Source organism: Colius striatus, chromosome Z (assembly GCF_028858725.1).
Source record: "Colius striatus isolate bColStr4 chromosome Z, bColStr4.1.hap1, whole genome shotgun sequence".
NCBI lineage: Eukaryota > Metazoa > Chordata > Aves > Coliiformes > Coliidae > Colius > Colius striatus.
The window spans coordinates 45011215-45027215 of record NC_084790.1 but is presented as its reverse complement, the minus strand read 5'-3'; the positions used below and the strand labels follow the sequence as shown (position 1 = coordinate 45027215).

The window sequence follows — 16001 nt, the reverse complement described above, 5'->3', positions numbered from 1 at the left end:
GCATTTTTGCACTTTGGTGAAAAAAATCGTGCAATCTTCAGGCTTGAGAAACTTGGTCAATTATTGGCCCCATAGGTATCAATAAAGGAGCTGCCACTATCTTGTCAACAATTTCATTGCCAACTGATAGGCCATCTTTTAAGCCTGAATGGCTTTGAATATGTCCAACATAATAGGCAGTTTGACATTCATTTATCTGATGCCAGAGCCATACAAATAAGTTATACAGATTCTGATTAGAGATTTCTTTCAACAACGCTCTCTCTAATCGAGTGACGGCATCGACCACATAGAAGGAATCAGAGATGATGTTTAATGGGACATCTGGCCATTTCTCGAGAGTTTTAACTACAGCCATCAGCTCCAGCAGTTGAACTGAACTGCCTGGGGAGTGAACAGTTAGGTTTTGCCATTATCCATTCTCCCACCAAACCACTCCTGCTTTGGCTTAGATCTTACTTGCATCAGTAAAAACAGTCAGGCCTTTAACTGGTACCGCTGATCTCAACGGCCGGTCTTCCATTTGAAATTTAACAGAAAACAGTTTATGGGCCAGATAATGATTATTTATAGTCCCTGGATATGACAATGAGGCCCACTGTAATTCATCAGGTTGTTGCAATGCCCAGTTCAAGAATTCATCTGTGAGAGGAATGAAAATAACATCTGCCTCAATCTCTGCTATTTCCAGCAGACGTTTTCTGGCCTTAACTATTATTTTTGCAATTGCTTCTAGTTTTGTGGTAATTGTTTTTTGCAAATACAAGGTACAGGGGATCCAAAACCACTATCTCAATGCTTATGACTACCTGTAAATGAAACTTTAGCCCTGAAAGGAAGTAATTGAGCTATTTTAGTTCCTTTGGGTATATAAACTGGTGGCTGCCAAACATTAACCATTATCAGTAACAGCAGGGAGCATGAAAATACCCTGTCGAGAGGCTGATGATCATCCTAAAAGCAAAGCACTTAAACCATAGCCAAGGGATCCAATAGCATTGGACGAGATAACCGTTATATCTGTATTGTGGATGGTTATATCTGATGATGTTTCCACATCCACTCCTGAGCTTTTTACAGTGGCTGATCTGAGGCCATCCAGGCAGCCACTGGTGTTGAAGGGCGGGGTTTTTTTGTGTTCGTTAACCTGTTTCCCTGAGACCATATGTGTCTGGCCACTCCAGAGTGGCACTCTGGCTCTGTGTCCAAACTTGCTACATCTGTAACAATTGCCATTAAATCTGCTGTTAGACCCAGATGGTCTGGTGGAGCTGTTTGTCCATATCAATGTTGGTCCAGACCATTGCTTTTTCACATGTCCCGTTTTTCTGCAATTAAAGCATTTTGGCCTCCGATTTCCTTTGTGCTGTTGAACTAATGGTTTCAATGTTGTTGCCAGTGCTTCAGCTAAATGTGCTGACGATCCTACCTGAGAGCAGGCTTCTATCATGTTGACCAAAGTTGCCGTCTACAGGAGAGGCTGCAGGATCTTTTTGCAGTCATGGTTAGCATTAGCAACTGCTAAGTGTAACCCTATTTCCGCTTTTACTTCACCCAACATATTTGGTATATGATCCAGAGCTGCTCTTAGATGGTCTAAAAAGGTCATAAAAGGTTCATTGGGCTTCTATATAATGGTTGTGTATGAGGGAACTGGTACTCCCATGTCAGGGACAATCTTAAACGCTTGACGAGCCAGTGTCTGCGTTTGTTGCAAAATAGCTTCATTCAGTCGGGCTTGTACCTGAGGGTCAGCGAACGGTCCTTTTCCTAACATCATAGCCGCTGTGATGACTCACCGTGGATCTCCCTGCTGTAAGTCCATATTTTCTACTATTGCCACATCGACTCCTTTTTCCCATTCAGACTCCCATAGTAATACCTGAGTGGGCTTCAGGAAGGTTTCTGCTAGCTTCTGACAGTCAAATGGAGTCATTAATCTGCTGGCAAAAATATGATCTAATAAGGTTTGAACATTTGGGTTGATCAAGCCATATTGCATCACAGCACATCAGAGCTTTCTGAGTTGTAAAGCTTGTGTGTATGGAGATATATATAAAAAAATACAAGCTGCACTAGACATTGCTAAGAAGACATTTATCTTAATGTCTTAATAGTTTCTTCTGTATGTGAGAACAGCAGTGCTAACACAAAGTTTAGTAACAGTATTTAACATAAACCGGGGAGCTGTGCCTGTGCTATAATGTGTTTGCCTAGGTAAAACTGTCTTTGTTATGAAAAGTTACACAGATGTAGTACTCAATGTATCACTTTCAGCTCACTGCACCCCTACGCAAGCAAGAGCAAGAAAGAAAAATAACTCTAACCTAGAATATTTTCATAAAATTCCAATTCATATTGCAATTTAGGTTATTTTGGATTGGTGGATTCTGTAGAAATAAGTATTTGCTTTTATTTTTTATTATGTGTGTAAAATGGTGTATATTTGGGTTTTTTTCATAAATTTTTAGGTCACAGGCAAGAAGTACTGGCAGTATCTTGGTCCCCACGTCATGAATATGTTTTGGCAACAGCAAGGTAGGGCAATTGCTGACCATTATATGCACTAGAAATGCCTGACAGTGAAATTTTGTGTATTCTTTTTGCATGTTTTTTACAATTCAAATGCACTTTTAAAGTTAATCTTCTTCACTTACTTTCACTTACACAGACCTTGCTTAGAAAAACTAAGCCTAAAAAGTTATTCTAGCAGTGCTTATTTTGTAGGAAAATTGTTCAGAGTTTTGAAGTGGTATTATAAGTACTGATAAATGCTAAAGGCATTGTAGAGATACTTCTTCCTGTTTATTAGTGTGTGCATTGCTAATTTTTTTTTTTTCCTAACAAAATAAAACATGTTTAGTACGATCAAAGTACCATCTTGGTTAATCATGCTCAATTAGGTCAAAGTGCATAACTCGAGCATCCTAGCTGAAAAGGTAATAGCTTTCCAAGCTGCAGTAATTCAGTGAGTATTGATTATATGTTGATACTTCCAGGGCATTTGGGGTTTGTTTTTTTCATTCCAGCTGTTTTCTAGGCTTTCCTATAACTTTTGCATATTTTAGCTTTTGATTATAATGTGACATTTCTTAGTTTCATGGTTGGTGTGGTGTTTCTTTTCAATTACAGAGAAGAATGGCCTTTTTAGAAATTGACAGTGAAATTTGAATAAGATGGTATCATAGCATTAGATGCCCTTGGCTGCTGATTTCAAGTCTCTGAAAGGCTCAGCATAGTTGGGAATTTTTCTAACAGTGCAATTTGTTTGGTTGTTTTAGCAAATGAAAAAATTTTCCTTATTTTTTTTCATCACAGAAATAGCATCAAATTTTGTTTATTAAATAATGACTTACTGACGTCTCCCAAAACATTTTGCTTTAAAGTCATGTTAACTACAAGCTGCATCTGCCTATGTTGTCGTATTACCTTACAGTAATGAACATATTTCCTGTGTCTCTGTTACTTAATTCAGTACTATAGTTGCACTACTAGCTCCTAATAACATAGCTCATTTTTGCCATCTGTTAAGACAAATAGGGGCAAGAACTGGCAACAGAGATAATGAAGAAGTAGTGAAGAGAAACTGCCTCATACTGCTAAAAGAGAATCCGGACTAATCTTACGTATCAAGAAATGTGACTGCTTTCTAAGACAATTGTGCTTATGACAAAAATGCTCATGAGCACTTCAGTGGAGGGAAAGTGTATTTTGGGAATTTGTGGCTTGCATGTGAAACGTGTTTTTTCAAATTTGTCTGTGGCAGTTCCATAGTTATATCAGGAGACTGGAAGAATCAGAGAAGAGACATATTTTTTGAGTGTGTTTCACACCCTTCAGTTTCAGACATTATAAAAGATTACAAGCTCTTTCTTGCTCATTAGAACTGACTAGAAAAGCTAGCCTTTAAAAACTATGTAATAAAAAATAGACAACTATAGGCTTTTATAATAAGGAAGCTCTTTCTATGCCTTTAACAACAGTTCAATGAACTACTTGCAGTTTGTTGGTCACTTTGTAATCAGCTCAAAGCAGAGAGATATCTCTTTTCACGGTCTTCAAATATTTGTTTGCAGCAGAGTTGTATGTTATTAGTGTATTCAATTGAAAAACCATTTGAAAGTTAAAATCAATCTGCAGTGGAGAGAAGCACAAAAAGAACCCATTAGTATTTAGCTTTGTCAGATGCAGAACAGTCAGTTTAGTCAGGATGTGTATACTCTACATATTCTGGATATTAATGCACTGATCTAACTTGAGAACACACAGGAAAAAGCATGTACTACTTCAGTTAGAAGACTCTTTATTAATGAAGCAGTTTGATTAGGTATGTTTTCCATCTGTAGATCAAAGAGATCCACTTGGTTTTGTTCCACTGTCATGAAAAGTGACTTGTGTTTGGAGGGGTTTTTTTTCTCCGAAAGGACAGTTAAGTTGCTGGGAACCAAATAGTTTCAGTAAATCCATCTACACTGGTGACTTAATGCATAAGAAGTGGTCTCTTCTATGAATTTTCCTCCTTTTTGTAGCTAGGACTCTTGTGGTGCACACAGAAGTATACTGCTGTAATGCTCACATAAAGCTTCACATCAAGGTGCCATACAAAGTGCACTGCCTGCAATGTTGCTGCCTAAGTGTGTACGTAGTGCCAACAGTTAGTGTAGTTTTTCTTGCTGGCAAGGACACAGAGTAAAGCATGAGCGTACAGGCTGGGCACCATAATCATTCATAACGGCTTTACCTTAGTCTTTCACCCCTTGTACCACCCTAGTAAGGTAGACACAGCCAGTGAGTTCCTACAGAAGCATGTTTTCAGTGTTTCTCTGCCATAGCACTATATGACAACAAGAGAGCATATAGACCTATCCAGCCTACATGTATGTAGCCTGAATCTGTCCCAGTCATACTACAGGTTTGTGGTAGCCAGACCCTGATTACATTACAGATGATACTGCAGTCTGTAGCTATAGTTTAATCAATAGAATTAGCATGTTTTTTTCCTGGTCTGTGTAGATATGTAAGGATGTTATTTTGTAGACAAGGAAGGAAATTTATTGTATTGTAGACAAAGATTCATTCTTAACTTAGGTATCTGATATGCCAAGGCCTGGGTAACAGGCCTCAGACAATAGATGGCCTCTAGACGGACCCTGCAAAATAGCACATGCTGGTACTAGAACCTTTTTAGCAGCCACCAGCAGACGCTTATCGGCTGAAAAATAAGAAGTTGAAAGTCACAAAATCAAAAATACTCTCTTGAGTTCCTCTCTTAAGTCCTGGCCAGAGCTAGGTGGAATCCAACTTGGAGGATAATGCTCCAGATGTTTCCGCACAAAGAAAATGCAAGTCATCCTGACTTGCCAGGTTTGGACTATAAAGCAGAACCCTCATGCAGTGACTGTTTGGTAGCCTGACCTGTGAGTGGACGCACCACAGAGGGCTTCCTAATTGCCAGGACAGGCTCTCCAAACCCTTACTGAACCCAGGGCACCCCAGTAACTGTAGGTCTGGATGATGGTGATGTAGCAATAGGGTAATTGGTAATCTTTCTTCATCACTTTCGCTTTTCTCTTGTAGTAAGGGTTAGGTGCATTACCTCGCTTATGCTTCTTGCTGCTTAGGAATAAGAGTGTCATAAGCTTAGTGTTGTAACTGAATGCTTTATCTTATTTTCTGTAGCATTTTGAAGTAGACAGTAAAGTAAGATTAATCTTTTTATTGGTACCTGTGTCCTTTTCACTGCCCCCTGTCATTTGCCAAAACATTGGGCAACACAGTGCCTGCAATGTAATAGCCATATTTATGTAAGTGAATGTATGAAGCCTGTCTTAAAAGTCTTTTCATTAAATTCTATGGGAATGAATGTAACTGGATGATGAGTAGGTCAGAATAGTTGGAGGACCAAGATGAGTACCAGGTGGATTGGCTACAGACAGTTATTGAACCAGAGTGCGCACAATTTCCCTAACATATGCAAATCTCTTTTACTTAGTGCTGACAGTAGAGTAAAATTATGGGATGTGAGAAGAGCATCTGGATGTCTGAGTACACTGGATCAGCACAATGGAGAAAAGTCCAAAGCATCTTCTGAGGCAGGTAATACAGAGTGTAACTGGTGGTAATCCGTATGTAGTTAGAAGCATCCTTATCTTTCTTAAATGTGGTGAATACTGAGACCAGTAAGGACAGTAGTGATAATCCAGTTGTTTTCTACTGCATAACACAGGCCATTGTATTTTATTCGGTTACTTCTGTTACAGAAGCAGTGTTTGTGGGTGGGGATCTTATTTAGCGAGATCTCCTTGGAAAAAAAGTACTTTATCTGTCCTAAACGTTTTTCCCCCTAAAGTGGGAAGTTTTGCCATCTGTTTTTTGGGTGGAAAAATTCTTTCCTCATGTAAGTTAAGTTTCATATAAACAACAATCACTTCATACTTCATAAGCTGTTCCAGTAGATAATTACCCTCGTCTAAAAACAAAGACAACACAAAACCCGTAAAACGTCATTCCTTTTTTTGTTTCAGTTAGTCTTACTTCCAGTGCAAGCCTCTGAAATAATTTTCTTATGTACTGTTCCTTTTATACTGCATAAAGTGTAGAAGGGAGTATAAATCTATGATTATGTTTCATTTTGCAGGAAGCTAGCTAACACTTTTATTTCAATACATTTAAACACATTAATGGTGCTTTATATCAGTCGTTGTTAGCTACCATGTTGACATTTTAATATATCTTCAGGTCACATCTCCATACCTTATAAAAAAATCCCAACAAACTAATTTAAAGGGAAACTTTAATTGTAGTTCATGAATTTCAATCAATTCTACACAAATGATACTCAGTTATGTCAGGAAAAACAAGTCTCTGAACGGTCATTTCTCTGAGGTAGAAATACATAATATTTGAAGTTGAATAACTGAGCAAAGGGATTTGTTTAACATAAATCATAGTGACTTGTTATTTGCGACTTAAATTGCAGGTAGAAAAAGGCATGTAAATATATGGAAAGTCAAACTAATTTTTCAAAATGTACAGTTAGAGGATATGAAGTATCAGTAAGTGTCTGTTTTAATAGCCATGCTCGCTGCTGTGTAAATTTTAGTGTGGTAATATAGGTGTTTGATTTTGACAGTTCTAAATTTCATTGAAATTCAAGAAATGTTGAGATGAAAATGCTCTCAAGAAATCAAGGATTTTGAAAAAAGAAAAACTTGGATTAATTTTGTGTTACAAAAATGAAATTCTGTGTAACTCCCAAGATAGTTAGTGACATTATGTGTTCCTTTGAATGATCTATTGTCTTGTTAAAACAGTGACTTTCTTTTCAAGTTTATTTCTCTGACAGGTTCAGGATGATTTTCTTGTAAACTAATGGCAATCACATAGACTAGGATATGAAATACATTGAAGTATAGCTGAACTAAACCAAATTCAGATTTTTTTTTAATAGGAAATCTTTGAAAAATACTTCTTACCAAAGAGGTATGTATAAATTTTGTATCTTAACGAGTTAATTTATGGGTACCATAATTCAGTTTGCTGTGATGGCATTGAGTTAAATTTTTAGCTACTGTAACATACTTTAAAATGTGCAATATTGCAGAGTGAACTGAATGGAATTCATTTATAGTGCTCCATAAACAATATAGAATAAAATATTCAGTTGGAAGAGACTGACAACAGTAATCTAGTCCATCAGGTTGACCACTTCAGGGCTGACCAAAAGTTAAAGCATGTCACTAAGGACATTGTCCAAATGCCTCTTGAACATAGACAGGCTTGCATCTTTACTCCCCAGCCACTCCTCTCTCAGTTGATACTTGTGCCTGACATCACTCCATCCCAGGGGCAGAATCCAGCATTTGTTCTAGTTAAATTTTATCCTGTGAATCACTGCCAGATGCAGCCTCTGCCCTCTGCAAGGCCTCTTGTCCCTCAAGAGAGTCAACAGCACCTCCTGCTTGGGTATCACACCAAAATTGGTAAGGGTGCACTCAACTCCTGCATCAGATCACTGGTAAACACATTGAACAGGGCTGGCCCTGGAGCTGAGCCCTGAGGATCACTACTGGTGACTGGTTGCCAGATAGATGCTTTCATAAACCACAAGTTAAATTATTAATTTACTGATATGTTACCATTCACTACTATGCATTGAAATAAAGATGTGTATACAAAATAGTAATTCTCCTGCAGAAATCATGAACCAATTCTTTTTCCTGACAGCAAACACTGCTCACAATGGGAGAGTTAATGGTTTATGCTATACTAGTGATGGACTTCATCTGTTGACCATTGGTACAGATGATAGAATGCGACTCTGGAACAGCTCCACTGGAGAAAACACATTAGTAAGTTTTCAAGGTTCTTTAGTTACATTTTCACTTGCACTTAACTTAGAAAACTTATCATTTGTGCAATTGTGATTGCAACTTTTAGTATTTATTCATTTCCATAAGTGCTTGATCTCATCTTTAGAAATTTTTTTGAGCAGGTTTTTCTGAATGGGGTTTTTTTTCCAGATTTCTTTTCTTGTTTCTACTTGGTTTTGGTTTGATTTTTCTTTTAATAAGAAGAGGAATCCTGGATCTGCTTAAGGGCTGAACACGGTAACTTATGTAATGAACTTAAGTTCATTAATTTGTGAGCATAGCTGAAATACTTCGTACAGTAATGAAAACCTTAATATGCAGTGACTGTTGATAGAAAATATCCTTTTTTAAAACTACTAGTTGTCAGAACACACTCTGCAGGGCAGTTGGCTGTACCTGAGAGTTTCACTGACTGCCTGGCTTTCTTGCAACTTTCTTTGTGTTTTTGTGTAATCTTTCTTGTAGCAGGGTTAAAATATAAGAAAAAACTATTTTATTGTGAGGATGACAGAGCAGTGGAACAGGCTACCCAAAAGGGTTGTGGAGTCTCCTTCCTTGGAGGTCTTCAAGACCCACCTGGACATGTTCCTGCTTCTGTAGGGAGGTTGGACTAGATGATCTCTAATAGTCCTTTCCAACCCTTACCATTCTATGATTCTATGAAAGGACTTTTCTGTCTCCATGCTACTCATATTAGCTAGCTTGTTCTCAGTACTTCATATACAGACATCTTTCTGTCTTCAAATCACCATCACCAACATAGATAATACAGTTTGTTCATTTTCCTGTCACCAGCTGGATCACTGTTTCTTGTTCTTCTGTGCCTGTTAGTTCATGGACTTGTTTCGTATGTGATTTTACAATTTTCTTATTTGATGTGCAATAGCTTCATCCTGCCTTGCTTTTTCAAGGCCAGAGTACTGTATTTTCCACACATTGCCCAGAGGTTTTGCTTAAAATATTTTTAAGGCACCAGCAGAAAAATAAATGCATGTACAGGTGATACAAGTTCACACCATAGTCCCTTTATTTTCCCCTACTAGCCAGTGCTTTTGATCTCTGTATTTTTTTCTATACCTTTCAAATGTATAGAATCATAGAATGGTAGGGGTTGGAAGGGACCTTTAAAAATCATCTAGTCAAATCCCCCTGCAGAAGTAGGTTCACCTAGATCATATTGCATAGGAACATGTCCAGGCAGGTCTTGAAGGAAGGAGAATCTACACCCTCCCTGGGCAGTCTGTGCCAGGGCTCTCTCATCTGAATAGTAAAATGCTTTTTTCTTATGTTTAAGTGGAACTTTTTGTGTTCCAGCATCATCCCATTATCCCTTGTCCTGTTACTAGATACAATAGGAAAAAAGGGATGCTCCAACCTCCTGACACCCACCATTTAGATATTTATAAATGTTAATAAGATCTCTTCTTCAGACTAAACAGCCCCAGTTCCTGCAGCCTTTCTTCATATGAATCCACGTTGACTCTCCTTGATAACCATCTTCTACTTCACATGTTTATTGATGACATTGATGATGAGTTGGTTCTATCACTTTTTCCAAGGGTGGAGGTGAGTCTGACCAGCCTGTAGTTTCCTGGGTCGTCCTTCCTGCTGTTTTTGAAGACTGGTGTGACATTGGCCTTTCTCCAGTCCTCTGGCACCTCACCTGTCCTCCATGATTGTTCAAAAATGATGGAGAGTGGCTTAGCAAATCACATCAGCCGTCTCCCTCAGCACTCTAGGATTTATCCCATCAGGACTCATTGATTTATGGGTATTAAGCCTGGCCAACAAGTCTTTAACCTCTTCCTCTTCCACCCAGGGTAAATCCTCTGCTGTCCTGGCCATCCTGTTATCCTTGCTGGGCTGGGCTTCCTGAGGGCCAGCCATGGCTGTGAAGACTGAAGCAAAGGTGGCATTCGGTAGTTCAGTCTTCTCTGCATCCTCAGACACCAGGGCACCCTCACTGTTTAGCAGCGGGCCCACATTCCCCCTCACCATCCTTCTGCTGCTGATGTACTTGAAAAATGCCTTATTGCTGTCCTTAACTTCCCTGGCTAAATTTAATTCTAGAAGGGCTCTAGCCTTCCTAGCTGCACCCCTGCATGCCCTGGCAATGTTCCTGTACTCTTCCCAAGAAGCCAGCCCCTGTTTCCCCCTCTCATAGATGGCTGCTTTCTGCCTGAGTTGTCCCAGCAGATCCTTGCTCATCCATGGAGGCCTCCTATCTCCTTTTCTTCCTTTCTTGCACGTTGGGACACACTGAGCCTGGACTTGGAGGATGTGGTGCTTGAAGATTGACCAGCTCTCATTGGCACTTCTGTCTTCTAGAATCATATCCCATGAGATCCATCCAAGTAGATCTTTGAAGAGGCCAAAGTTGTCTCGCCTGAAATCCAGGGTCAGAGTCCTGCTTTGTGTTCTGCCTCTTCCACACGGGATCTTGAACTCTACCATCTCATGGTCACTGCAGCTGAGGTTACCTCCAACCTTCACATCCCCAACCAGACCTTCCTTATTTGTCAGTACCAGGTCCAGCAGCAAACCTTTCCTCTTTGGTTCCTCAATCACTTGTGACAGGAAGTTCTGTAGGAACCTCCTGGACTGCGTGTTCTTGGCTGTGTGGCCATCCCAGCAAATATCAGGATGGTTGAAGTCCCCCATGAGGACCAGAGATTGTGATCGTGAGGCAGCTTTCAGCTGTTTGTAGAAAGCCTCATCCACATCCTCCTCCTGATCAGGTGGCCTGTAGCAGACTCCTATAACAATATCCCCTGCCTTGCCCTGCTCCTTAATTTTCACCCAGAAGCACTCAACCTGCCCGTTATCCCCACCCAGGCAGAGCTCAATTCACATTAATTGCTCTCTCACATAGAGAGCAACTCCACCTCCACGCCTTGTCAGTCTGTCTGTCCTGAACAATCCATAGCCCTCCATGGCTGTGCTCCAGTCATGGCAGCTGCCCACCATGTCTCTGTGACCTCAATGAGGTCGTAGCCCCACATCCACACCCACATCTCCAGTTCCTCCTGCTTATTCCCCAGGCTGCGTGCATTGGTGTAGAGTCAGCCCAGGGGCTTACTCAAACACACAGGTTTCCTTGGACGGGTGCAGGAGGTTCCTCCCTGGTTTGGCTCTCCCTCAGGGTGGTCAGCCATCTGCATCTCAACACAGAGTACAAATGAGGGGCACTTACCATTGCATTCTCTTCCCTTCCCTGTTTCCCTGCTAGACCTGATAGCTTGTTCTGTATTGCTTCTCCCCCCACCCTCGAAGTCCTTTAGTTTAAAGCCGTCTTGATCAAGTTGGCTAGCCTATTCCCACATATTCCAGTGCCTTTATAGGAGAGATGAATTCCATCCTGTCCTATCAAGTTATAGTTGCCAAAGAGGGATCTGTTGTTGTAAATCTAAAACCTTCCCACCGGCACCAGCTTCTTAGTGAGGAGTTAACTTGCCTGATTTTTTCATTGTTGACTTCCCTTTTTCTCTGGTGAACAGGATAGAAGAGAAAATAACCTGAGCCACCCTACCTTTCACTTGCTTCCCCAAGGTTTTAAAATCCTTTTTGGTTCTGGAGATGTCATGCCTTATGACATCATTCATACCTACATGGAACAGGAGTAAGGGATAGTAGCCCATTTCCCTGATGAGCCATGGCACTCTCAGCCACATGACAGACCTTGGCTCCTGGCAGGCAGCACACCTCTCAGGACTCCTTATCTGGTCAACAGATGGATCTCTTGGTGCCTCTTAGCAATGAGTCACCCACCACAAGCACCCATCTCGTTGCTTCTTTCTAAGGTGCCCATTACCTGTTTCTGATGGAACAGCTGATGGTGAATTGTTTGCTGGGATTTCCCCTTCTGGAGCTTGCTGTGAAGTCCCTTGACACCAGTGCCTCATATTTGTTTGTAGTGGGCGTTCTGGAAGGACAGCTTTGAAGGTGAGCCCTTGCCCTTCTTTTTTTTGTAACCATGGTCCAAGGCATATCGGATTCACTGCAGGCTTGTACCTGACTGTGGAAGCCTCTGTCCATCTCCATCTCTGCCCCTCTAATACTACACAGTCTACTCACGGTTTCCTGCAGCACTTTCACCAGGCGCTGCAGTTCTTGAACTCTAGGGCACCTGTGACACAGTTACCTCAGAAGCATAGGTCCCTAAGCATCCTACAGAAGTAAGGTGATACACATGATTTTTGTTAAGCAGTGAGCCAAGTTTGGGGCCTAATGGATTGTTTCAGTTAGTTGGGGAAAAGAATATTGAAGCTGTACATATCTTGCTTACGTCCTTTATCACTGAAAAGGAATAGAAAGTCCCAATTCACTGAGTATAGGAAGTATTAAATGGAAACAACCTTTCTCTTTACTCAAAGGACAAAGACAATTTTTAGCATCTTTCTTCTTTTGGCAGCATCCATTCCTTTCCATTGCTCCTGTATAATTCAGGACCATTTGCACTGATTGCATCTATATAATTCTGTTTTTCTAGCCTCCACTCTGCCCTTTCATTGTACATGCCTTTGTTATGAGCAGTGTTGTGGCTTGGGAATTGTTGCTGTTAAAGCTTACATGCTGGGTAAAGGAGTTCAGTTGCTCTTGACCAGCAGTCATTGACCAGCATTAACAAGATTTGACACAGTCAATATTTACTAACACCGTTTTAACAAAATGAGCAGTGTTATTAACAAATGAAATGACATAAACTCCACATCTCAAGAAAATATGGTTTCAATGTGAAAAAATGTTGATGTACATGTATGCTAATCAAACTGTCTTTGTATACATTTCTATGATAATGTAGAGAGATTTTCTCAGAAGTCTGTTTTGTTATACTTTACTAACGTAAGTGCTCTTTGCTATGATAGGGCATACTTTAAAAACAGCAATAAATCGTCTTCTTTGCCTGGTTCATACTGACTGATGCTTATATTTGCCCCAAACTTTGAATTCAGACAGTTGTATGATGTAGCATGGATCAACCTGACAAAGCAAGACAGTTGTACTAGAATAATTGCCCAATAAACTTTATAAACCTGTTAACTGCTGTCAAAAGATTATGCCGTTAGCATTTTGGGGTTTTTTTTCTTAACTATTGGCCATGAGGTCTAGGTAGAGAGCTCTAAAATTAACCCAGAGAGCTTTGCTAACATTATACATGTAAGTGGATCATTGTTTTTCAGCAGAAATTAAGGGCATAGGTTATAGGTCAATATTATTTGAAACCAAAATATTTTAATATAATGCTATGTAGTGTTAAGTTTAAAATAATATTTTTATTAGAAAACATACTTTCATTAAATCATAAAATATTGTATGAATTTCAGATGTTCCTCTTCATGAAAAAATGTATGTTTTATTTGTCAAAATTCTTAATGTTTTGGTTTAATTAAGTTTGTTTAGAGGTAAGCTATACTATTGTCATATGTTTCTGTATTTACCTCTGAATACACTTTTGATGTCTGATAGGACCTAATTAGACTGGTATATCCAACTGGAGCATTTCCTAGAATGTTTGGAAACTCTCAGCCTTTGAGATTTTTATCTGTGTAGGATTTGTCAAGAACTTGAAGCATATTAGTGTGATGCTAATAAGCTATACTTCTCATACTACTCTTATTTGCAAGGTTTCCTAGACACCTCACAAGCCAGATCTTCAAAAAGTAGCATTTGCTGATATCACTGCTCCCATTATAGGGAATAGTATTGGATTTCTCAGTGGTGATTTTGAGTTGCTTAGAAGACTAGCCTTTTTTTTTTAAAAAAAAAAATAAAAAAACCAAAAAAAACCCAAAAACACAACTCTTACCTAATCCATGATAATTTAGCAAGTTATTCTTTATTTGCTTCTCCTTCATATGTCTTTTTCTTCTAATCTTTTTACTTTGCTCTTTACTTAACACCATCCTTCTGCGTAATCTTGTTTTTGTATTGCATATTCATCTCCTAATCACAGAGTGGTGGGGATTGGAAGGTATCTTGAGAGATCATCCAGTCCAACCCATTGCTAAAGCAAGTCTACCTAGATTAGATCACATGGGAAGATGTCCAGGAAAACCTCCAGAGAAGGAACGTCCACGACCTCCCTGGGCAGACTGTTCCAGGGACTCTCCCACTGTCACAGCTAAGAAGTTTTTTCTCAGGTCGCAGTGGAACTTCCAGTGTTCCAGCTTGTGTTTGTTTCTTGGTAAATCATGAAGGACAGATGCAGAACCATTCCTGACATTGCAGATGTTTTTCTTCTGTTCCTTCTCACAGCAACGGATTTGCTGAGAAATGCATAGAGCTTGTTCTCGTGTTGTCCAGGCTGACGCTTCTGTTCTTTGCCATCCTACTGGCACATACACATTGGAAATGTAGTTTTCTGCAACATCTGTCAACTCTGACAAACAAAGGACACTTGACAAGGTAGCAGGTAGTGTAGATCAGTTTTTGTTCTATCCACGGACCAAAGTCTTGCAGTACAGAGACCAGAACTATGTGATGTCATCAGTGGGATCAGTCAGACAGTGGGATCAAGTACATGCTCAGCGACTTTGCAGATGACTGGTGCAGCTGACACACCTGAGAGATGAGATTTCATCCAGAAAGACCTGGACAAGCTTGAGAAGTAGGCCCACGGAAACCTCAGGAGGTCCAACAAGACCAACTGAAAGGATGCTGCACATGGGTCAGTGCAGCTCTCGGTGTCAATACAGGCTGGCAGTTGGAGGGGTTGAGAGAGGCCCTATTGAGAATTTGAGTGTACTGGTGTATGAAAAGATGGACATTGCGCAGCAATGTATGTTTGTAGCCCAGAAAGCCAACCATGTCGTGGGCTGCATCAAAAGCAGTGTGGCTAGCAGGTGGAGGAGGGGATTCTGCCCTTCTGCTCCACTTTGGTGAGACCCCACCTGTAGTGCTGTGTCCAGCTCTGGGGTCCTCAGCACAGGGAAGACGTGGGCCTGTTGGAGCAGGTCCGGAGGAGGGACACAAAAATGACCAGAGAGATGCAACAGCTCCTTATGAGGTCAGGCTGAGAGAGTTGAGGAGTTGTTCAGCCAGGAGAAGGGAAGACTCTGGGGAGACCTTGTTGCAGCCTTTCAGTAATGAAAGCAGGCTTATAAGAAAGATGGGAGCTGACATTTTTAGCAGGGCCTATAGTGATAGCACAGGGAGTAATGGTTTTAAACGGACAGAGTACAGAGTATATTCATACTACATACAAGGAAGAAATTCTTTATGATGAAGGTGGTGAAAAACTGGAACAGGTTTCCCATAGAAGTAGTAGGTGCACCATCCCTGGAAACATTCAAGGTCAGTTTGGATGGGGCTCTGAGCAACCTGATCAAATAGAAGATGTCCTTATTTATTGGAGGGGAAGCTGGTCCAGATGACCTTTAAAAGGTCTTTTTCAACCCAAACTATTCTATGATTCCATGACTTATAACTATACTATTGTGCGTAATGAGTTCTTCTAATAGTTTCAATATCTGAGAAAAAAAAATCATTGTGTTGTATCATCGATAAATGTGCTTCGGGTAGTAATTCCTGAATCAGTTCTAATTTCTCTGAGAGTTTAGGTGCTCAGTGAAGATCTAGCATGCAACAACCTGTGCAAATTCTGTTTCAAATTGTGGAATTACTAATTTC

The 16001-nt window shown here is 40.2% G+C and overlaps 1 protein-coding gene across 4 annotated transcripts in view; it reads left to right on the top strand.

The window, feature by feature from the left end:
- ERCC8 (ERCC excision repair 8, CSA ubiquitin ligase complex subunit) overlaps nt 1-16001 on the top strand; it is a 38709-nt gene that overhangs the window by 15174 nt on the left and 7534 nt on the right. For all 4 annotated transcript variants that reach the window (XM_062019126.1, XM_062019124.1, XM_062019125.1 and 1 more), the window contains 3 exons: nt 2472-2538; nt 5993-6096; nt 8227-8351. In XM_062019126.1, coding sequence (XP_061875110.1) covers nt 2472-2538; nt 5993-6096; nt 8227-8351 — 296 coding nt within the window. The remainder of the gene's footprint in view (nt 1-2471; nt 2539-5992; nt 6097-8226; nt 8352-16001) is intronic.